At 42.3% G+C, this 25,247-nt stretch overlaps 1 protein-coding gene across 3 annotated transcripts in view; it reads left to right on the top strand.

Moving 5' to 3' along the window:
* kdm4b (lysine (K)-specific demethylase 4B) overlaps positions 1–25,247 on the top strand; it is a 555,684-nt gene that overhangs the window by 413,608 nt on the left and 116,829 nt on the right. For all 3 annotated transcript variants that reach the window (XM_070859945.1, XM_070859943.1, XM_070859944.1), the window contains 2 exons: positions 11,842–12,251; positions 14,925–15,045. In XM_070859945.1, the coding sequence (XP_070716046.1) occupies positions 11,842–12,251; positions 14,925–15,045 (531 nt within the window). The remainder of the gene's footprint in view (positions 1–11,841; positions 12,252–14,924; positions 15,046–25,247) is intronic.

Genomic DNA, 25,247 nt, shown 5'->3' with positions numbered 1-25,247 from the left:
TACAGTAGTTGAAGTCTTTGACCTGTGCTTTTTATTGGGTATGATTGAGATGTAATTGAATGCAATGGACCAAAATAATCTATCCTTAATGGGTAGATTAATGGCTTTCTGACTAAAGTACAATGGAACCTCCATTATCCACACTCCAGTTATCTGGCAGAATTTTTGTGGGAGAAGATACATAACAATTCACTTATTTTTGCCTCTATTTTATTAGTAAAATAACTGTTTCTTTTGTTATTTGTTTTGTATTTGTGTTCACTTCTGTGAATGTGGTATTGCCGTATGATATGTGTTAGACCAAAATCTGAGGACTTGTGCTTAACTTCCAATTCCATTATCCCGGGGGGCAGGGGTTACTTCCAGGACGCAGAATCTACAACCCTGCAGTCATTGCCTCCAGCCCCAGGCCTGTTTGATTTTGGAGGCTCCAATTGCCAGTCTTAACCTTCTGTTTCAGTTTGAAGTAGGACTGGGGCAGAGCCTAATTTATTTTCCATATTGTGAGACTGGCAATTTGCACACCTTCATGCTGCTGCCCTTGAAAACTGACATATGCTTTCTTCGCTCAGCAGTATGTTATTTTGGTTTTGTTGCTTGAGCTTTTACAAATGCTGCTCAACTCTGAGCTTTAATCCTATTGAGTGTAAAACCTGGAACATGCTGCTCAATGGAACATCTGAATTAAAAGTGTTCATTCTGTAGAGCTGAGAGGCAGTGGAAATGCAACTTTGCACTAATAATTCCTGAAATTATAAACTCACATTGAACCTGCTGAGCAGATGTATTTTATGAATGAAACAATAGTGAAAGAATTTAAAGAAGGATAATTGTTGAAGTTTTTGTCGTATAACCTGGACCAATATCCTTACGGGGGGGAGGGGGTTGCTAGTGCTGTTGGCGAGGGTTTAAACTAGCTTGGCAGGGGGATGGGAACCTGAGAATAGATTCATTGGGGAGGGGAGTAAAGCTGGAATTGGGAAGCAACAATGTAGAAAGTGAGTTTGAAGGACAGAAGAAACGAGCAGGAAAAAAGGGTTAAAAAAAAAAAATGTTTTAAAAGCTCATTGTCTAAATGCACGTAGCATTCGTAACAAAATAGATGAGTTGACGGCACAAATAGATACAAATGGGTGTGATCTGATAGCCATTATAGAGATGTGGTTGCAAGGTGACCAGGACTGGGAACTAAATATTCTGGGATATTTGACAATTCGGAAGGACAGACAGAAAGGAAAAGGAGGTGGGTAGCACTGTTAATAAAGGATGGGATCAGTGCCTTAGTGAGAAACGATATTGGCTCAGAGGATCAAGATGTTGAATTAGTTTGGGTGGAGCTAAGGAATAATAAAGGGAAAAAGATGCTGGTGGATGTAGCTACACTGTTGGACGGAGTATAAATCAAGAAAGAATGGAGGTCTGTAATAAAGGAACAGCAATAATCATGGGTGATTTTAACCTTCATATTGATTGGACAAAGCAAATTGGCCAGGGTAGCCATGAGGTGGAGTTCATAGAGTGTATCCGAGATAGTTTCCATGAATAGGTATCAGTGCTGGGACCCCAACTGTTTACAATCTATATTAACGACTTGGAAGAAGGGACTGAGTGTAACGTAGCCAAGTTTTCTGATGATACAAAGATGGGAGGAAAAGCAATGTGTGAGGAGGACACAAAAAATCTGCAAAAGGACATAGGCTAAGTGAGTGGGCAAAAATTTGGCAGATGGAGTATAATGTTGGAAAGTGTGAGGTCATGCACTTTGGCAGAAAAAAAATAAAGAGCAAGTTAATATTTAAATGGAGAAAGATTGCAAAGTGCAGCAGTACAGCGAGATCTGGGGGTACTTGTGCATGAAACACAAAAGGATCGTATGCAGGTACAGCAAGTGATCAGGAAGGCCAATGGTATCTTGGCCTTTATTGCAAAGCGGATGGAGTATAAAAGCAGGGAAGTCTTGCTACAGCTATATAAGGTATTGGTGAGGCCACACCTGGAATATTGCGTACAGTTTTGGTTTCCATATTTACGAAAGGATATACTTGCTTTGGAGGCAGTTCAGAGAAGGTTCACTAGGTTGATTCCGGGGATGAGGGGTTTGACTTATGAGGAAAGGTTGAGTAGGTTGGACCTCTACTCATTGGAATTCAGAAGAATGAGAGGTGATCTTATCGAAACGTATAAGATTATGAGGGGCTTGACAAGGTGGATGCAGAGAGGATGTTTCCACTGATGGGGAGACTAGAACTAGATGGCATGATCTTAGAATAAGGGGTCACCCATTTAAAACAGAGATGAGGAGAAATTTCTTCTGAGGGTTGTAAATCTGTGGAATTCACTGCCTCAGAGCTGTGGAAGCTGGGACATTGAATAAATTTAAGACCGAAATAGAGTGTTTCTTAAACGATATGGGGTGTGGGCGGGGAAGTAGAGCTGAGTCCATGATCAGATCAGCCATGATCTTATTAAATGGCGAAGCAGGCTCGAGGGACCGTATTGCCTACTCCTGTTCCTATTTCTTATGTTCTTATGTAACAGTATGTTGCGGAACCAACCAGGTCATCTTAGATCTAGGACTGTGTAATGAGGCAGGATTAATAAATGATCTCGTAAAAGATCCTCTGGGAATGAGTGACCATAATATGGTTGAATTTCAAATTCAGCTGGAGAGTGAGAAAGTTGGTTCTCAAACCAGGTTCTTAAGCTTAAATAAACAAGACTACAAAGGTATGAGGGCAAAGTTGGCTAAAATGGACTGGGAAATGGACTAAAGAATGGGACGGTTGATGAGCAGTGGCAAACATTTAAGGAGATATTTCATAACTCGCAATAAGAATATATCCCAATGCGAAGGAAAGACTAAGAAGGGATAACCATCCGTGGCTAACTAACGAAATAAGGGTATCAAGTTAAAAACAAAGGTATACAATATGACCAAGACTAGTGGGAGGCCAGAGGATTGGGAAATTTTTAAAAGCCAGCAGAGAATGATTAAAAAAAATGATTGAGAGGAAAGATTATGAAAGTAAACTGGTATGAAATATAAGAACAGATAATAAGAGTTTCTACAGGTAGATAAAAAGGAAAAGAGTGTAAAAGTAAGTGTTGGGCCCCTGGAAGATGAGACTGGGGAATTAATAATGGAGAACAGGGAAATGGCAGAGATGGTGAACAAATATTTTGTATAGAGTCTTCACGGTAGAAGACACTGAATAAAACATCTCAATAGTGGATAATCAAGGGGTGAAAGGAAGGGAGGAACCTAATACAATCATTATCACTAATGAAGTGATACTAGGTAAAATAATGGGACTAAAGTCGGACAAGTCCCCTGGACCTGATGCCTTACATCCTAGGGTCTTGGGAGAAGTGGCTGCAGAGATAGTGGATACATTGGTTGTAATCTACCAAAATTCCTGGATTCAGGGGCGGTCCCAGCAGATTGGAAAACCGCAAATGTAACGCCCCTATTTAAAAAAGGAGGCAGACTAAAAGCAGGAAACTAATAGACCAGTTAGCCTAACATCTGTCATTGGGAAAATGCCAGAGTCTGTTATTAAGGAAGCAATAATGGGACATTTGGAAAAACATGATTCAATCAAGCAGAGTCATCATGGGTTTATGAAAGGGAAATCATGTTTGACAAATTTGATAGAGTTCTTTGAGGATGTAACAGGCAGGGTGGACAGAAAATTGTTGAGGCCAATTCACTAAATATATTCAAAAAGGAGTTAGATGTAGTCCTTATTACTAGGGGGATCAAGGGATATGGCGAGAAAGCAGGAATGGGGTACTAAAGTTGCATGTTCAGCCATGAACTCATTGAATGGCGGTGCAGGCTCGAAGGGTCGAATGACCTACTCCTGCACCTATTTTCTATGTTTCTATGTATAATATAAGAACATAAGAAATAAGAGCAGGAGTAGGCCATAAGGCCCCTCGGGTCTGCTCCGCCATTCAATAAGATCATGGCTGATCTGATCATGGACTCAGCTCCACTTCCCCGCCCGCTCCCCATAACGCCTCATCTCCCTCATCGCTCAAGAAACTATCTATTTCGTTCTTAAATTTATTTAATGTCCCAGCTTCCACAGCTCTCTGAGGCAGCGAATTCCACAGATTCACAACCCTCGGAGAAGAAATTTCTCCTCATCTCAGTTCTAAATGGGCGGCCCCTTATTCTAAGATCATGCCCTTTAATCCTAGTCTCCCCCACCAGTGGAAACATCCTCTCTGTATCCACCTTGTCAAGCCCCCTCATTTCGATAAGATCATCTCTCATTCTTCTGAATTCCAATGAGTAGAGGCCCAACGTACTCAACCTTTCCTCATAAGTCAACCCCCTCATCCCCGGGATCAACCCAGTGAACCTTCTCTGAACTGGCTCCAAAGCAAGTACATCCTTTCATAAATATGGAAACCAAAACTGCACGCAGTATTCCAGGTGTGGTCTCACCAATACCTTATATAGCTGTAGCAAGACTTTCCTGCTTTTATACTCCATCCCCTTTGCAGTAAACGCCAAGATTCCATTGGCCTTCCTGATCACTTGCTGTACCTGCATACTATCCTTTTGTGTTTCATGCACAAGTACCCCCAGGTCCCGCTGTACTGCAGCACTTTGCAATCTTTCCTCATTTAAATATTAACTTGCTCTTTGATTTTTTTTCTGCCAAAGTGCATGACCTCACACTTTCCAACATTATACTCCATCTGCCAAATTCTTGCCCACTCACTTAGCCTGTCTATGTCCTCCTGCAGCCTCTTTATGTCCTCCTCACACATTGCCCTTCCTCTCATCTTTATATTGTCAGCAAACTAGGCTACGTTACACTCAGTCCCCTCTTCCAAGTCGTTAATATAGATTGTAAATAGTTGGGGTTCCAGAACTGATCCCTGCAGCACCCCAGTCATTACTGATTGCCAACCAGATAAGGGGGAACCAGTGGATGTGATGTATTTGGATTTCCAGAAGGCATTTGATTAGGTGCCACATAAGAAGAGGTTACTGCACAAGATAAAAGTTCACGGGGTTGGGGATAATATATTAGCATGGATAGAGGATTGGCTTCCCAACAGAAAACAGAGAGTCGGGATAAATGGGTAATTTTCCGGTTGGCAAACAGTGACTACTAGGGTGCCGCAGGGATCGGTGATGGGTCCTCAACTATTTACAATCTATATTAATGACTTGGATGAAGGTTAACTGTAGTAAACTGTTGTAAAACATATAAAGATCCATGAAACCCTTTGTTCTGCGGAGAGAAGTGCCTGGATCCAGTCCTGAGGCTTCTTCCCCGCTGGCGTTAATAAAGGCCGCATTGGCGTTGGAACCGACTCTGAGTGTTGAGTGATTCTTCTGATAAAACACTAACACTAACAGAGGGATCGAGTGTAATGTAACCAAGTTTGCTGATGATACAAAGATGGGTGGGAAAGCAAATTTGTGTGGAGGATGCAAAAAATCTGCAAAGGGATATAGACAGACTGAGTGAGTGGGCAAAAATTTGGGAGATGGAGTATAATGTGGGAAAATGTGAGGTTATCCATCTTGGCAGAAGAAATAGAAAAGCAAATTCTAATTTAAATGGAGAAAAATTGCGAAGTGCTGCAGTACAGAGGGACCTGGGATCCTTGTGTATGAAACACAAAAAGTTAGTATGCAGGTACAGCAAGTAATCAGGAAGGCAAATAGAATGTTGGCTTTTATTGCAAGGGGGATAGAGTATAAAAGCAGAGAAGTCCTGCTACGAGTGTACAGGGTATTGGTGAGGCCACACCTGCATACAGTGTGGTCTTCGTATTTAAGGAAGAATATAATTGCATTGGAGGCTGTTCAGAGAAGGTTCACTCGGAGATGCAGGGGTTGACTTATGAGGATAGGTTAGGCCGATACACATTGGAGTTCAGAAAGGTGATCTTATTAAAACTTATAATGAGGGGGCTCGACAAGGTGGATGCAGAGAGGATATTTTCACTCATCGGGGAAACTAAAACTAAGGGACATAGTCTTAGAATAAGGGGCCACCCATTTAAAACTGAAATGAGAAGAAATTTCTTCTCTGAAATCTATTGGATTCTCTGCCCCGGAGAGCTGTGGAGGCTGGGTCATTGAATATATTTAAGGTGGAGATAGACAGATTTTTGAGTGATGAGAGAATAAAGGGTTATGGGGAGCAGGCAGGGAAGTGGAGCTGAGTCCATGATAAGATCAACCATGATCTTATTGAATGGCGGAGCAGACTCGAGGGGCCAAATGATCTACTCCTATTTCTTATAACACCTGGAACTGTGTGCTTGCCATAGTACTGAAGTAAAAGAAGTGAAGTAGCTTAGTTCCGTTCAATAGAAGGTTTGCCAGTTCAAATTATTTGGTCAGCTGCAGAAGACTAGAAAATTGTCATAAAGATTCTCATTTGAAGTTTATTTTATTTCATTCACTGGATGTGGGCATCACTGGCAAGGCCAGCATTTATTGCCCATCCCTAATTGCCCTTGAGAAGGTGGTGGTGGTGAGTCGTCGCTGCAATCCATGTGGTGAAGGTACTCCCACAGTGCAGTTAGAGAGTGAGTTCCAGGATTTTGACCCAGAGATGATGAAGGAACGGTGATATATTTCCATGTCAGGATGGTGTGTGACTTGGAGGGGACCTTGGAGAGGGTAGGTGGTAGAGGTCACGGGTTTGGGCGGTGCTGTCGAAGAAGTTTAGGAGAGTTGCTGCAGTGCATCTTATAGATGGTACACACTGCAGACAAGGTGCGCTGGTGGAGAATAGTTTGCCAATCAACATAAAAAATAGGAGCAGGAGTAGGCCATACGGCCCCTAGAAACTGCTCCGCCATTTAATAAGATCATGGCTGATCATCGACCTCAACTCCACTTTCCTGCCCGATCGCCACATCCCTTGATTCCCTTAGACTCTCAAAATCTATTTATCTCAGCCTTGAATATATTCAGAGACTCAGTATCCACAGCCCTCTAGGGCGGAAAATTCCAAAGATTCACTACCCTCTGAGGGAAGAAATTCCTCCTCATCTCTGCCTTATCTTGAGACTGCGCCCCCTAGTTCTAGACTCTCCAGCCAGAGGAAACAACCTTTCAGCATCTACCCTGACAATCCCCTTCAGAATCTTGTATGTTTCAATGAGATCACCTCTCATTCTTCTAAACTCCAGAGAGTGTAGGCCCATTCTGCACAATCTCTCATCATAAGACAGCCCTCTCATCCCAGGAATCAACCTAGTGAACCTCCTTGTGCCGCCTCCAAGGCAAGTATATCCTTCCTTAGGTAAGTAGACCAAAACTGTGCACAGTATTCCAGGTGTGATCTCACCAAGGCCCTGTACAATTGTAACAAGACTTCCTTACTCTAATACTCCAACCCCCTTGCAATAAAGGACAACATGTCATTTGCCTTCCTTATTGCTTGCTGTACCTGCATGCTAGCTTTCTGTGTTTCTTGCACAAGGACACCAAATCTCTCTGAACACCCAACATTTAAAAGTTTCTCACTATTTAAAAACTATTTTGTTTTCTATTCTCCCTACCAAAGTGAATAACCTCACATGTCCCTACATTATACACTATTCACTACCTAATTGCCCACTCACTTAGTCTATCTATATCCATTTGGAGATGCTTTGTGTTTTCGCAGCTTACTGTCCCACCTAGCTTTGTATCATCAGAAAACTTGGATACATTACACTCAGTCCCTTCATCCAAGTCATTAATATAGATTGTAAATAGCTGAGGCCCCAGCACTGATCCTTGCGGCACCCCACTAGTTACAGCCTGCCAACCTGAAAAAGACCTGTTTATCCCTACTCTGTTTTCTGTCCGTTAACCAATCCTCTATCCATGCTAATACATTACCTCCAATCCCATGAGCCCTTAACTTCTGTAATAACCTTTTATGTGGCACCTTATCGAATGCCTTTTGAAAATCCAAACATACTACATCCACTGATTCCCCTTTAACTACCCTGCTAGTTACATCCTCAAAAAACTCTTAATAAATTTGTCAAATATGATTTCCCTTTCATAAAAACCATGTTAACTCTGCCTAATCATGTTATGATTTTCTAAGTGCCCCGATACCACTTCCTTAACAATGGATTCCAGCATTTTCCCAACGACTGATGTCAGGCTAACTGGCCTGTTTTCTCTCTCCCTCCTTTCTTGAATAGCAATGTTACATTTGCTACCTTCCAATCCGCTGGGACTGTTCTCGAATCTAGGGAATTTTGAAAGATCAAAGCCAATGCATCCACTATCTCTGCAGCCACCTCTTTTAGAACCCGAGGATAGAGGCCGTTGGATCCAGGAGATTTGTCGGCTTTTACTCACATTAGTTTCTCTAGTACTTTTTCTCTACTTATATTAATTACATTAACTTCCTCACCCTTATTAGACCCTTTCTTGCCTACCATTTTAGGTATGCTTTTTGCATCTTCTACTGTGAAGACAGATACAAAATATTTGTTCAACATTTCTGCCATTTCTTTCTTCCCCATAACAATTTCCCCTGCCTCAGCCTTTAAGGGACCAATATTTACTTTTGCTACTCTTACTTTTTACCTACTTGTAGAAGCTCTTACAATCTGTTTTTATATTTCTTGCTAATTTTTTCTCAATCAATTTTTTTTCCTTTTTATCCATGTTTTGGTCACCCTTTGCTGGCTTCTGAAACTCTCCCAATCCTCAGGCTTACTACTATTCTTCGCAATATTATAAGCTTCTGCTTTCAATCTAATGCTATCCTTAACTTCCTTAGTTAGTCACAGATCGATCAGTTTTCCTGTGTCGTTTTTGTTTCTCAATGGAATGTATTTTTGTTGAGAATTATGAAATATTTCTTAATGCTAGCCACTGCTTATCTACTGCCACACCCTTTAATCTATTTTTCCAATCTACCTTAGCCAACTCGCCCTTCATACCTATGTAATTGGCATTATTTAAGTTTAAGACTCTAGTTTTGGACTTGGGCAAGTCACTCTCAAGTGTATTTTGAAATTCTATCATATGATCACTCTGGCCTGGAGGCTCCTTTACTATGAGATTGCGAATTAACCCTGTCTCATTACATAATACAAGATCTAAAATAGCCTGTTCCCTGGTTGGTTCTATGACTTATTGTTCTAGGAAACTGTCCCGAATGCATTCCAGTAACTCGTCCTCCAGGCGACCTTAACGAATTTGATTTGTCCGGTCTATATGAAGATTGAAGTCCCCCACGATTATTGCATTATCTTTATTAAAAGCTCCTATTAATTCTTGATTAATATTCTGTTCAATAGTATAGCTACTGTTAGGGGGCCTATATACTACTCCCACCAGTGTTTCCTGACCCTTGTTATTCCTTATCTCCACCCATACTGATTCTACTTCCTTATCTTCCGAGCCGAAATCCTCTCTCTACTGTCCTTATGTCATTGTTTATTATCAGGGCTACCCCCACCCACCTCCCCCCCCCCCCCCCCCCCCCCCCCCTTACCTGTCTTTTCCCAAATATCCTGGAACATTTAGTTCCCAACCTTGGTCACTTTGCAACCACGTCTCTGTAATGGCTATTAGATTAAACCCATTTATCTCTGTTTGTACCACTAGTTCATCTATCTTATTACAAATGCTCCGTGCATTCAGATAACGAGTCTTTAATTTATTTTTACCATTATTCCCTGCTGACCTTATTCTCTGCTGCACTGCTACCATTAAACCCTCTGTCCCTTCCTGCCACGCTTATTTTTTACCCAAATCGCTACAATGCTCTATTGCATTGACCTATCTCTTTAGATATCCAAATTTCACCACCCCGCCATTTTTTAGTTTAAAGCCATATCTGCAGCCCTAGTTATTCGATTCACAAGGTGGCTGGTCCCAACCCGGTTTAAGTGGCGCCCGTCCCAATGGAGCAGCTCCCTCTTTCCCCAATACTGGTGCCAGTGCCCCATGAATTGAAACCCCGTCGTCCCACACCACTCTTTGAGCCACGCATTTAACTCTCTGATCTGCTTGACCCTATGCCAATTTGCACGTGGTTTAGGTAGTAATCCAGAGATTATTGCCCTTGAGGTTCTGCTTATTAATTTAGACCCTAGTTCCTCAAACAGGATCTCATTCTTAGCTCTACTTATGTCATTGGTTCCTACATGGACCACGACAACTGGATCCTCCCCCTCCCACTCCAAGTTCTTCAATCAAGCAGGCTGCTTTGTCATAGATGATGTCAAGCTTCTTGTGTTGTTGGAGCTGCACTTATCATGGCAAGTGGAGAGTATTCCAGCACACTTGTGCCTTGTAGATGGTGGAAAGACTTTGGGGAGTCAGGTGGTGAGCCACTCGCTGCAGAATACCCAGCCTTTGACCTGCTCTTGTGGCCACAGTATTGATGTGGCTGTTCCACTTAAGTTTCTGGTCAATGGTGATCCTCAGGATGTTGATAGTGAGGGATTTGACTTGTGTTACGCACATGTTACTTGCCACTTATCAGCCTAAGCCTGAATGTTATCTAGGTCTTCATGCAGGCTCAAACTGCTTCATTATCTGAGGAGTTACGAATGGAATTGAACACTCTGCAATCAACAACCTTGTGATGGAGAGAAGGTCATTGATGAAGCAGCTGAAGATGGTTGGGTCTAGTACACTGTCCTGGCGCTGAGAAGATTGACCTCCAACAACCACAACCATCTTCCTTTGTGCTAGGTATAACTCTAGCCAGTGGAGAGTTTCCCCCTGATTCCCATTGACTTCAATGTTATTAGGGCTCCTTGATGCCGCACTCGGTCAGATGCTGCCTTGATGTCAAGGGCAGTCACACATGCCTCACCTCTGGAATTCAGCTCATTTGTCCATGTTTGGACCAAGGCTGTAATGAGGTCTGGAGCCGAGAGGTCCTGGCAGAACCCAAACTGAGCATTGGTTTTGTAGGTTTCATGTTCTGTACTTTTAGTATCTGAATTGATTTTAAGGAAAATCAATAACAGCTTTTTTCTTGATCATTTATTTTATGGTCCGGTTTCTCGCGGGTCCAGGTGAAAGACTTTACCATGAACGCTCGCACAGCTGTTCTGAAATTTTTTGATTGGCGAAAGTCTCACTGGAAAAAGTAGTGCTCCGGGAGGAGTTGGTGTGGTAGATAGCTCTGGCTCTCTGAACATGGCACTGCCTAACTGGGAGAAAAGTGCTTTTCCAGGCTGCTTACCTTTACCTTGCTTAACACTTTCTTGTGAACAATTGAGCTGTATACTTGTTCGAAAGATAAAGAAAAACTTGCATTTGTAAAACACCTTTCATGACTTCTGGAGGTCTCAAAGCGCTTTAGAGCTAATGAAATACTTTTGAAGTGTAACTGTTGTAATGTAGAAAACGCAGCAGCCAATTTGCAGACAGCAAGGTCCAACAAACATCAACGTGATAACCAAATAATCTGTTTTTTAGTGATGTATAAATATTGGCCAGGACTCTGAGCTCTTCTGCTCTGTGTCGAAATAGTGCTGTGGGATCTTTTACGTCCACGTGAGAAGACAAACGGGTATCGGTTTAACTTCTCATCTGAAAGCCAGCACTTCCGACAGTGCAGCACTCCCTCAGCACTGCACTGGAGTGTCAGCCTAGATTTTGTGCTTGGGTCTCTGGAGTGGGACTTGAACCCACAACCTTCTGACTCAGGCAAGGCTGCTACACACTGAGCCACAGCTGATGCCTGAAATAAAATGCTAGGTTCTTCCTTCTCTGTAGAGAGATCTTTTGCTGTTTGTACCAGTGTATTTCTAATAGGTCATTTTGATTGTGAAGACTATGACACGTAAGATCTTGGGTACACTTTCTTTTTCTGTCAACAGCAAATGGCAAGCCACTGAAAACATACTCTCGTTCCTCAAAATCCAAAATTGAAAAGAAAAAGAAGCGTGTGGAAACAGACACAACAGCAGCTACCTCAACCGATGGCATTGAACCATCCCAAGCAGATTCTCCCTCTGCAACAACAAGTATGCTCTCGGACAATTCCACTGCTGATGATGAATTTAAACCCAGAGCCAAAACTACCATGGTGTACGTGCTCCCCAAATCGAAGAAAGTGGTGTTCGACAAGGAGCGCATGTCCTGTCAGCAGGCGTTTGAGCAGTTTGCCACCAGGAACAAATTGCCAGCATGGAAGGAAGTGGAGACGAGCAACGAGGGAGTCACAATGGAGGAGGAGACGAGTGACCACGAAAGTGTGGATGTCAGCTTCGAAACTACTGAAATACAGGTATAGCAAGGAAGGGGTTTCATTGATGGATTTACACTGAATTCTTCTCATACGGATGGCATCTATAATACCCACAGTAATAGCCTATAGCCAGCCATTGGGAAGATTAAGGTCAATTTATGTACCCTCCTTGCTACGGAAAACCGATCTAAAATGGGGTAAAGATAATACGAATTTGAGGGAGTATCTACAATTTTCATTTGCCATATGTTGGCAGATAGTAATACTGAAATTCCTGTATACAATCAGCGGTTCTGAATATGAAGACTCTGGCAGCATTGTCTTTTTAGTAATTTTCTGAAACTTGTTTTAACAAAACACTGCTACGGTTCTGGGTGTTTCAGAATAAAAGTAAACATGCAAAACATACATATTTAAAAAAATATATTAATCTGCTAAGTCCCCTGCATAAGATTAGCATGCTGTTTATTTCCAGTAACCCTAAAGTTGGAGGAGAATAGCACTCAATCGCATGGTGGGTTGCTGCCCCATACCCCATTTCCTATAACAAGCACCTTGTTTTTTCACCTATCCAATACCATCTCTGTTGTGCCTAACATATATACCACATTTTATAATAAAAGTACAGGTGGTCAATATCTCTCTCTGCACAATATGCCACTTAATGAAAATGTCTTGTCAGAGCTATTTTGGCTGGACTGAACCGTGTATATTCTGGTGACATCCATAATTACAATTAACATGGTTTCAAGTTTGAAAATCTTGGAAATGATACTGTAATAATCTAAAAACAATTAATCTCATCAGCACCTGGGCTTCTGTAGCAAATGGATATACTGAAAATCCATTAATATGCCTGAATGGGCCAATGTGAACAGTCTGTCTTTGAACAGTAATTAATCAGTTCATTTTAAATGATTCAATCAGATCTTGGAGGAAAAAAATCAGGGACAGTACAGACAACATGCTATTTAACAAATAGCTCAACTGTGTGGGATTTCCTTTCCTCGTTCCAAGCTGGATCAGATGGTGGTGGTTTGTGTTCACCAGTGATGCGAGTGTTGCACTGTTGGATGAGGCCCCCGCCAGATGTAAGATTGTACTGAGAACCTGCCTGCTCTGCAGCTTCAGATGGGCGTTGGATAATCCTGTGGTACTATTCGATAGAGCCGGCAAACATGTTCTCGGGTCAACCCCGCATCTGAAGGAGTCGATGTTTTACAGTGCAGCACTCCCTCAGTAGTGATTGTAAACCCACAACCATCTGATCCAAAAGCAAGAGGCCTACCAACTGAGCCAAAGTGACAATAAGGCACTTCCTGTTTATTGGTTTTGTATGCCCTTAAAGATGCCGCAATCTAAATTCTTTGTCCTTGTTTTTAAATCCCTCCTAGAGTACTGCGTACAGTTTTGGTCTCCATATTTAAGGAAGGATATACTTGCTTTGGAGAAGGTTGACTAGGTTGATTCCGGAGATGAGGGGGTTGACTTATGGAAGATAGGTTGGGCTTATATACATTGGAGTTCAGAAGAATGAGAGGTGATCTTATTGAAACATGTAAGATAATGAGGAGGCTCGACAAGATGGATGCAGAGAGGATATTTCCACTCAGGGGAAACTAAAACTCGGGGACATAGTCTCAGAATAAGGGGCCGCCCATTTAAAACTGAGATGAGGAGGATGTTGTAAATCTCTGGAATTCTCTGCCCCAGAGAGCTGAGGAGGTTGGGTCATTGAATATATTTAAAGCGGGGATAGACATTTTTGAGCGCTAAGGCAATAAAGGGTTATGGGGAGCGGGCAGGGAAGTGGAGTTGAGTCCATGATCAGATCAACCATGAATGGTGGAGCAGGCTCAAGGGGCCAAATGGCCTACTCCTGCTCTTATTTCTTCTGTTATTTTCTCTCGTACCTTGCACACAAGATTGCTAATAATCCAAGTTTTCTCTTGTTTGCAAGCGTAAACTGCAGTGCTTTGTTCAGATGTGTCTGTTAGAAATGCAGTGGAATAAATCTTTCTGACACATGAGTATGGCCTTGGGTAAAAGCAGAAACTGCAATACAACACCTGTGTTGGTAACTATTTTAGGAATGGTTTGAATGGAAGAATTTTCACATTAATACCAGTTAATGAAAGCCATTTATATGTTTCTAGGGATTTTTAAAACTAATAAACTTGGGAACTAAAAACATGAAGTAACAATGTTGAAAGGAGCTGGATAGTCATAACTACCTGTTAATGTAGCTGCCATAATAGCTCAATGACTAAATGCACTGCCTAGTCTGACAATGACCAGGAAGGTCCCAGGTACGATCACTGACATGTAATCAATTAGTTGGTCTCAAATAGGGCAGATGTCGGTGCACTACAATTGGCTTCAGTGCCCACCCCCCCCCCCCTCCCCCTATTCTGCCCAGTAAGGCATACTGGAAAATGGGTGTGTGGCCATTGGGTGAGGATGGGTCTTCGCTGTAATCATTTTTGCGGTCAAAATAGCAAGCAACACACACTGGCTTGGTTCGCGTGAAAAGTTTGCATCTACCTCAGTACAGCACAGCGACTGAACCATAGGACTCTCCTGTGCAATATTGGCCTGTACCACATTGCTCATGTGTTTAGTTACTGAACCATTAGGCATAAATCCAAGCTTTGTAATTGCTTCATGTCCCATGAATTTTATAGTCTAATTTTGATTTCTTAATTTTTTCAGTTGCCCCCAGTTTATCCAAAGTTGAAGAAGGAGATCACAAAGAGCCGCCGCCATCCGTTCAGCAAACCACCAGCTAGATCGCTACTGTCGGTGGTCAAACTGGAAGCATCCAGTGACGAGGGTGAGTGAATTTGTTTCTGGTTCTTTTCAAAGGAAATAGGAACTTCAACGTGTCTTCTCTAACAGGCTGTAACGATTAGTGTTGCTCCGAAGCATAGGTTGTTGTGAAACTGAAGCTTAGATCTTGTTTTCAATTGCGAATCAAAGATAATCAGCCATACAACATAGTGCAAGACAGCATCCAGGTGAACTGTGTAAAAGAAAAGACAAGGTAAATTGGGAGATAGTAATTAAAAGACTAAGATATTGGTGAAGAATGAGTTACAGTAGGTGCCTGAGGAGTCTCAATTTCGATGCAACAACTTGCATTTATATAAGACATGTAATGTAGAGGCACTTTACAGAGCAAAGAGAAAAAATTAGTAGTAATAAGCAAAAAATATATGGAGGAATATAGAAATGCTGAGCCATTGAAAGAAATACCTGTAACTTGCATTTTATATGGCACCTTTCACATTAAGAACATCTCAAATTGTTTCACAGTCAATTAATTACTTTTGAAATACATTCGCTGTTGTTTTGTAGATAAATGCAACAGCTAATTTGGACACAGCAAGGTCCCAAAGCAGCAAATGAATGACAGTTAATCTTTTATTGGTAATGTTGCTTGAGGGAAAGTGCAGACAGTGGAAGGAGCGTGCGGCAAACCAAGCTCCCCAGCCACCCTTTCCTTCAACCAATTTCTGCCCCACCTGTGACAGAGACTGTAATTTCCATATTGGACAGTTCAGTCACCTGAGAACTCACTTTTGGAGTGGAAGCAAATCTTCCTCGATTTCGAGGGACTGCCTATGATGATGATGTTGCTTGAGGGAAAACGGAGAGGTGACCGTGGTACCTGCTGAGCCAAACTGCCAAATGTTATGGGTGAAGAGATTAGGAAGGCTTGCTCAAAGAGTCGGTTTTTAAAAGCGTGGAGAAACCAAAGAAGTCTAGGAACAGAATTCCAGAGAGTAGGGCCAAGGTGCCAGAAAGCTTTGCCATCATTGGAGGGTTGAGGGGAGAGGGAAATCCACAAAAGGGTCAGAAGATTCAAAGATGCAATGCTGGTGCAGGTGGCAGAGATACAGTGGGGCAAGCATAGGGGTGGATTTGATGCCAAGGACGGGGATTTTAAATTTAGAAGGACATAGTCGCTGGTGTCGATCAATGAGGGCGGTGGCTGATGGACAAATGGGACATGTCCAGGGTACAGGGCAGCTACGTTTTGGGCAAGTTGCCATTTATGGAAGGTGGAGAATGGGAGATCAGTAAGGAGGCCATTGGAGTCAAAAGGTGACAGACATGGATAAAGGTTTTGGTCCCGAAGGGCAGAAGAGGAGAGTGTAATGGAGGTGGGAGTAAGCGATCAGCTGGCATGGAAGGGCTCAAGGGAAATGGTGGAGTGATGGACCTGGGTCAGGGTGTAGGGAGGTAGAAGAATGTATTGGCTGGCTTTGAAGCAACGAGAGGCGATAGTTGAAAGGATCAATGATCACAGTAGTATTGATGAAATAGAGTAAAATAAGAAAGATTTTGTTGGAGTGAATGTAAGGTTAAGAATGAAACAAAAGTTGCAATTCAGGCGAACATTTTTCTTGTGCCCTGTTCGAGAGACGATAGAACCTTCCCATCCATGAGATACAATTTAGACAGACTAAAGAGTTAGGAATTATGGTTGGGGAAAATAAATATTTGTCATGCAGAAGTAAACTGAGTTTCTTAGAGGTTGTTTTAGCAGCTTTGGAAATGTATTTGTGATCAGTGGAGGTAGTGAGATGAACTATGTTGATTGGTGCCTCCACCCTTAGACCTCCTTCATCTAAGACGAGAGGTAGGGGCTTTCAGACTTGTAAAGGTTGTGAGGAAACTTCGGTAGCGGATTGGCTACTGTTATACATCTCGCCTGAAATTCCTTTCCATTGACTTCAGGGAAAGGAAAATCTGGCGGGGTGGATACCATCAGTGTTGTGCCCCCATGGAAGTTGAATTTCACCCCTGTCTCTCAAATATTGACGTAATCAAGATTTTTAGTGGCCCACTGAAAGACATCTGAATCAGGATTTAATTGAGCCATTGCACTGCAAGAGGACTGAGGTAGTGAACATTGAGGATGGCGGCTAAAGGAAGCTGATGAATGTGGAGTTGAATCTCGAGCAAAAGAGTGGGTAGCAAAATGTTTCACAGTTAGTAATCTCCCAATTCGAATGGCCGTACTAAAATCTATGCTGCCAATCGGGAATTAGCTATGGGTTAATGCTATCCTCAGCATTTTGTTCAAGCCAGTGCCCAAAGTACTGATTTCTTCATTATTGCCTTTCGTGCCGCAATTTGTACAGTTAAGAGCAATGTAGATATAAAATATGGTGTACTATCAGAATGGATATAAAATATGTGCTGATTTAATTACAGGTAAATAGGATATTTTAGGGACTATGCAAAAAATTGCAAAATCACAGCATTACTCCTGGCATATATTGGTAGTTGATGAACTACTGAACCACAAAAGTATGAGGTAAATTTAAATGTCAGAACCTTATTGTTCAATTATAACATAAAGGAGCGTTTGATGGACAGTCTTTCATTTACAAAACAATTACCATTTGGGTTTCTTTGCCTTATAAACCAAGGTTACCCCAGAGGTGACATTGCATTACCAGAGTTGGGAAGTATAAAGGCCTGTAGGAGAGTGATGGACTAATGAGCCCTTTTTGCATATGTGACACAGCCTCGAGTGTAGCCTCAGTGGGTGTGATTTTATTACATGAGGGAAACCGGACCACACAGATATAAGCTGTTAATGGTGAGGAACTATATTTAGCTGAATGCAATTAAACTGATTAATTTCCTAAACTGGAAAGATAGCACGAATTTTTAATTGTTAAAAAAAAACACAAGTTTTTATTCATTTTTGGGATGTGGTTGTTGTTGGTAAGGCCAGCATTTATTGCCCCATCCCTAATTGCCCTTGAGAAGGTGGTGGTGGAGATCTTGGAGATTATAGGGCTGGAGGAGATTACAGAGAGGGCTGAGGCCATAGAGGGATTTGAAAACAAGGAGAAGAATTTTAAAATCAAGGCATTGCCAGACCAGGACCCAATGTAAGCCAGCCAGCGCAGGGGTGATGGGTGAATGGGACTTGGAGCGAGTTATTATACGGGCAGCCGAGTTTTAGAGGAGCTTAAGTTTACCGAGGGTGCAAGGTGGGAATCCAGCTAGGACAGCATTGGAATAGTCGTCTAGCGGCAACAAAGACATGGATGAGGGTTTCAGCTGCAGATGAGCTGAGGCAGGGGCAGAGATGGGAGATGTTACCGAGGTGAAAGTAGGCGGTCTTGGTGAAGGAGCGGAGATGGAGTCGGAAGCTCATCTCTGGGTCAAATAGGACTCCAATGTTGCAAACGATCTGGTTCAGCCTCAGACATGGCCAGGGAGAAGAATGTAGTCAGTCATAGGGAATGGAGTTTGTGGCAGGGACCGAAGACAATAGCTTTGGCCTTAATATTTAGTTACCTTTATCTGGAAGAGCAGGTTTATTGCCTCTGCATTTGTAAAGTTATGGTCATGCCAATAGACTTGTGCAGCAGGTAAACGTGCCTTGAACTGGTTTCTTGAGGTAGCAGTTGAGACGGGAAGCATATCAACTCAATAAAAAGTTCTTCAGATAATGACAGCACGATTACTAACTTCAGATATCATGCGACTTGTGATTCATTGGCATGTGTGGTGGAAATGTCAGCTTTCTAGTCTTCACCATTTGTAATTTACCATTGCAAGGGAGAGGATTTTTATTACAGGCTTTTTTCCCTCTCAGTCAACAGGTTGGTGACCTTTTGCTTTAAAGCCTGACTATTGTCGTGTTAAAGTTGACCTTTAGAAGAGTTGCCCAGCTATAGCAGCGCTGGCGTGAGCGTGTATGTGTCGGAGCAAAGTGGACTACCCTCTGTCGTTCACATGGAGATGCCCATCTCTGCTGTCCTTTGTTTTACTTTGTCTTAACTTTTTTTTTCTATTAGGTCCCTGTTGTAACAGTTTACTGTTTGCCTTACTTTTTTTCTGTTGCTGATTATTCATTTTCCTTTTTAAACCTAACTTGATTTTATTATTTTCATGGGCTGTTAGTCCACTCACGTAGACATTTCCACGATGCTGTCATCATTGCAACATTGAAATGCTTTTTAATTACTGCTATTAGAGTGCCATGTCATGCAATTAAAATAGAAATCAAAAATATTCAAATAAAGCCTTTCGAAAAAGACTGAGGGCAATTCATAGAATCATACCGCACAGGAGGTGGTAGTTCGGCCCATCATGCCTGTGCTTGCTTTTTGAAAGAGCTTTCCAATTATTCCCGCTCTTTCCTCGTAACCCGACAAATTTTCCCTTTTAAATTAGAATCAATGACAATGTGATATTTTCAGTTACTTACACTGTGGTTCATTTTCAAGCCAGTTCTTGAATTTGATTTTCCCTTTGAATTCTTCTAGTACTGTGCACCATCCCTGGTTGGGAACTTGCTCCCAGCCTTCTGTCTCCGGCCTCCCTTAAGCACCTCGCCATATGGCAATGCTGAGATAATGGAACAAATCTTGCTGGAGAGGGGCATCTTGCAGCATGTCCTGTTAGTTAGACCTTTTCCTATATCCTTCGGCTCGAATATAATTTGCTTCGTAACTTGCTCAAAGAACGAGCGGACAACGGGCCATCCGGGACCTTAGTGAACGATGGAACCAACAGTGTATCTCCTTACCCAATGAGATTTAAGGGTTGAGAAAGAAATAGAGCAATGATGGAGAAGGAAATGGGGCGAATTAGAGTCAAATCAGGTACAAAAAGAGAAATGAAGAGAGGGAAAGAAAGATTGGATTGAGAGAGAAAAAAAAAGAGACGAAGGAAAAGCAAGAAAAAAATTAATTTGAAATGTTTTCGGTCTCAGAACAATTTACAACAAGCAGGAATGAGACTAAACTGTTTAAATTGTTACCTTTCTGGACCGGAGAGATTGATTTGCATTGTATTAATGATTATAATGTTATTAAAAAGGTGCTTAAACTGTTAATTATGAGTCCTAACTTTCTGCGGCAAGTGTAACAGACAAATCCAGCAAGTTCTTAAACATAACGGGGAGGCTAAGGGTGAGATGCTGTAAACGGCGGAGATTCGCAACTTCCCCTTCTTCCTTCTTTCCCTGAACTTGCCGGCTGATTTGCATATTACGAACCGCGTGTGCCTTGAACTTGCCGTTATTTTGTCAGGAAGATTTAGCCCAATGAATTTGATGTGTGTACAATGCGTGGGATAGATCCACATCTTACTGCGTTGGCATAATGTTTTAAAGCTCCAATATATTGTGCAGCCTCTACTTTCACACCATTTCTTTATTCAATTTATGTCAAAGTACAATCAGAGAGATGGAAAAGCAAAGTCGAAGTGAGTCCATTGGGTCTCGGGTGTAAATGCTTGCAAAAGCCTAGTAACTGTGGTTACTCACTCTCCGCTCTTTAGTTTAAACTCTTGGGGGTGGGGGGGGGGCGGTGGTCACGCCTCATTTGGGGCGGTAACCCAGGCAGAGCGGTAATTTTAGCAACTTGAAAAAGTTTGCGCCCTCCTTCCAGAATCTGGCGAGGAGCTGATGGTGGCACAAAATCAGCCATTACATACTTGACTTTAGGGAGGTGCAACTAAAGTTCTGCCGCTAAATGTTGCAGTGCCATTGTGCATGCGCCGAACTCCGATTCAGATCCCTGGAAAATCCGAATCTTAAAGACGCAGCATACTATTGCACCCATTAAAGTTCTCAATCACTTCTTTCCAACCTGTACTGTTATGTCTGTCGACCGGCTGCAAACTCGGAGGCTCACGCACCATGCTTTGTGTAAACATTGCACTGACTGTGACCTCCGAGGGAAGCGCTTCCTCATCCCTTTAAGTCGCCACCCATTAATGACTCTGGAAGCCTGTACCAGCTGTTTTTTCAGACATGATTATTGGCGGTCACTAAATGAGGCGGTCGCACCTAATTTACCAAACTGGGTGCAAGCGTGGGCGTTGCACCAGGAATACGTCAGGATTGCACTGATCGTCAGTAGCCGGGCACTACTGGTTTGCGCCCCCGGTGAGTCTCTCATGAATTTTCGGTCAGGACACTAAACGCTGTGCTCCCGGTCAGTAACCTCTTACACTCCCATTAACGCCCCCTCTGGCCGCTAACTGAGGTGTTAGACAACTGAAAATCCAGCCCTTAGGATCAGATTCCAGAGGTGGGCAATCATACTTGTGGGAATTGGAGTGACTCGCACAGTGGGCTTGAGTGGATAGAAAATTGAAAGGTGACAGCCCATCATTTCTCTGTCCTAGTTTAGAAAAGTCTGCCCTGGAGTTCAATGCACCTTACCCTTCTATTGAGCCATTCTCTAAGTGATAGCCTGTGAACCTAAATAAATCACAATACAAATAAGTAAAACACACAGCTTTATGACAGGATAGATCTTAGCATCAGCCTTTGAGTAGCACTTTCTTTATGTATTCTAACAGTAACAATAAAGGTCTTCTAGTCAGCTGAAAAGGGTTTGATGGAATGAACAGTAAGAAAAAAGTTTAATTTGAATTTAATGTGTTCTGTTGTGACTGCTGTCCTCCTAATGCAATAACAGTTCAGTTCAGTTTGCTTCACTTACTTGTCAGATAATGGAGCTGTCCTTGCAGCTCCCTTGTGGTGTTTGTCAGTAATCTTGATGGATTTTTATACATGAACTAAAGAGATGATAGATGCCTTGAGGGATTGATGGGTTCATTAAAGCAAGAATGTCGACTGAATACTCCTGGCTGGAATCCTGTATGCAATTTCTTTCTCTTCATTGGAGTTTATTTGTTACATTAAAAAAAACAAGTTACTCACCAAAAGCCACCTGTTTACTTCTCTCTTGAATTCACACACAACTATTGAAATGTCAATAGATGTGTAGCACATTTAGAGCTTTAACCCTCTCCCATGCTGCTACTCTACTAACACAGCTTTTCTGCATCCTCAACGTATGGTGCTTCTTGCACTTCCTATTATGAAAAGGTGGAATTTGACTCGGCATTTAGAGCAGCACTGCTGTTTTCAGTCGAACTGACAAATCTTAAGCTTTACTGCTGCTTTTCTCTGCTTCTGCTGTTTAATGTGGGCAGCCCGATTTAAAATGAGGGCAACTGGAGCTTATTTTGCAGCTCCATATCACTGACGAACTTGAGGACCTGGAAGTTTTCTAAATATCTGGCGGTACAATGCGTAATAAAACAGTTTTTCAGTGAAAGAGACAGAATTGTGTTTTTATTTTTAAATGCAAATTTACATTGATGTGCCGACTGAATACTTCTGGGGTGGCTGCCTTGGACTGCTCGGAATAAGAGTTGTTAATTGTACGGCATCGGTGCAATATCTGGGAGGGGGTGGAACATTAGTGGACCAGTAGGAAGGCTCCAGAATTTTGGAAGCTTTATCACATGCAGATAAAAATGCATGGTTGTATGAGATTTTCCTCAATTCCTAATCAGGATATTTCAGAAAATGTCTTTATGTAGGACTTCACACAATAAGATTACAATATGGCAGTAACCAATTGAGGGGTTCACTTTATGAATTACTTCTAGCATTCTGTGTGACATTCTTTACCAGAAAGTTCCAGTCAAAACTGGGAGAACACAGTTCACGAATCCTATTAATATGCAGATGTGCATTGCTGACCTGGAACACATGCTTGTCTTTTTTTTAAGAATACACACAGCTTTAAATGGTTTCGTACTGTTCAGCTAAATCTGTAGCAAGTAGTGATTATAGTTTCCAATGGACACCAAGCTCCAGTGATTACACCTTATGATTTAAAATTAAGTCATGTACCATGTGGTGAATACTGCAGTCGCACTGTACCACATGATTGGTACTGCAGTGCTATTGAGTTTTATTTGACAGCATGTTACAGGGAAATAGCAGACTTTGTAAATATATTAAACACATTTTTGTTTCTGACTTGTGTCAGAGACCTGTCACACCAAATGCGTTTCAGAGTAAGGCCATGTTCCCTACTGGCAACTATAATACATATTACTGTGTACCACTTTGATTCAGAGCTATACACACTCCAAGATTTGCTAAAATGTGGTGCACACTCATAACAAAGATCGATAAATTGGTATTTTGTTGGCACAAAGCATCCGTGCACTGACCTGCTGTGCTAAGGAATGGATAAGATAAAAATGCTTTGACTCCCATCCCCACAGAAGGAAATGTTCTGAATACATCACTTCCTGGTGTCACAAAATCCACCTGGACCCAAAATAGTGATGGCCCATTGCAGCACCAATGAATCCACAGTGTTCCCTCCTCTGCTGAAGGCACAGACTCAGTTGGCAGTTTCACTGATGCACACTTGGCCATGCTTAATGCACAAGTCTAGATTGTGGGTGTCAGATGGCTATTCATCATTGGTCATCAATTCAGGCCCACTGCTGTCCTCACTCAACATCCACAAGTGCACAAGCTGATTGGGAATAAGCCTTGATAATGATCCTCCCTCAATAGCCCATTCACCCCAACTGAGATCACCTCATTCAGCACAGACCAGGGATCACACCTAGGGCTTTGCCTATGTAGCCGATTGCCACACCGAACAGCAACTTGTATTTATACAGCGTCTTTAACGTCATAAATTTGACACCAAGCCACACGAGGAGAAATTTGGGCAGATGACCAAAAACTTGGTAGAATCATAGAAATTTACAGCACGGAAGCAGGCCATTTTGGCCCATCATGTTCGCGAGGCCGACCAAGAATTATCCAGCCAATCCCACTTTCCAGCTCTTGTGCTGTAGCCCTGTACGTTACGGCACTTTAAGTGCACATCCAAGTACTTTTAAAATGTGGTGAGGGTTTCTGCCTCTATCACGCTTTCAGGCAGTGAGTTCCAGACCACCGCTACCCTCTGGGTGAAGACATTTTCCCTCGTAGCTCCTCTAAACATCCCCCAAATTATTTTAAATCTATGTCCCCTGGTTGTTGACCACTCTGCCAAGGGAAACAGGTCCTTCCTATCCACTCTATCCATTACCCTCATAATTTTAAACGCCTCAATCAGATCTCTCCTCAGCCTCCTCTGTTCCAAAGAAAACAGACCCAGCATCTCCAATCTTTCCTCATAGCCAAAATTCTCCACTCCAGGCAACATTCTTATAAATCTCCTCTGCACCCTTTCCAGTGCAATCGTATCTTTCCTGTAATGTGGTGACCAGAACTGCACATAGTACTCCAGCTGCAGCCTAATCATTGTTTTATACAATTCAAGCATAACCTCCTTGCTCTTGTATTCCATGCCTCGTCTAATAAAGGCAAGTATTCCATATGCCTTCTTAACCACCTTATCTACCTGGCCTGCTAGTTTTAGGGATCTGTGGGCCTGCACTCCAAGGTCCCTTTGTTCCTCTACACTTCTCAGTGTTGTACCATTTAATGTGTATTCCCTTGCCTTGTTAATGCATTACCTCACACTTATCTGGATTGAATTTCATTTGCCACGGTTCCACCCACCTGACCAGTACATTGATATCTTCCTGCAATCCGCAGCCGCCTTCTTCATTATCACCCACACAGCCTATTTTAGTGTCATCTGCAAACTTCTTAATTATACCCCCAACATTCAGGTCCAAGTCATTGATATATGCCACGAAAAGCAAGGGACCCAGCACTGAGCCCTGTGGATTCCCATTGGATACAGCCTTCCAGTCACAAAAACACCCATCAACCATTACCCTTTGCTTCCTGCCTCTGAGCCAATTTTGGATCCAATATGCCACTTTGCCCTGGATCCCATGGGCTTTTACTTTCGTGACCAGTCTGCCAAATGGGACCTTATCAAAAGCTTTGCTAAAATCCATATGCACTACATCATCTGCACTGCCCTCATCGACCCTCCTGGTTACCTCTTCGAAAAATTCAATTAAATTAATCAGACACGACCTTCCCTTAACAAATCCATGCTGACTGTCCTTGATTAATCCATGTCTTTCCAAATTAAGATTTATCCTGTCCCTCAGGATGTTTTCCAATAATGTTCCCACCCTGAAGTTAGGCTGACTGGCCTGTAATTACTTGGTCTATCCCTTTCTCCCTTTTTAAACAAAGGTACAACATTAGCAGTTCTCCAGTCCTCTGGCACCACACCTGTAGCTAGAAAGGAAAAACAATGA

Source organism: Pristiophorus japonicus, chromosome 18 (genome assembly GCF_044704955.1).
Source record: "Pristiophorus japonicus isolate sPriJap1 chromosome 18, sPriJap1.hap1, whole genome shotgun sequence".
Taxonomy (NCBI): domain Eukaryota; kingdom Metazoa; phylum Chordata; class Chondrichthyes; family Pristiophoridae; genus Pristiophorus; species Pristiophorus japonicus.
This window is presented reverse-complemented; position numbering and strand designations above follow the sequence as displayed.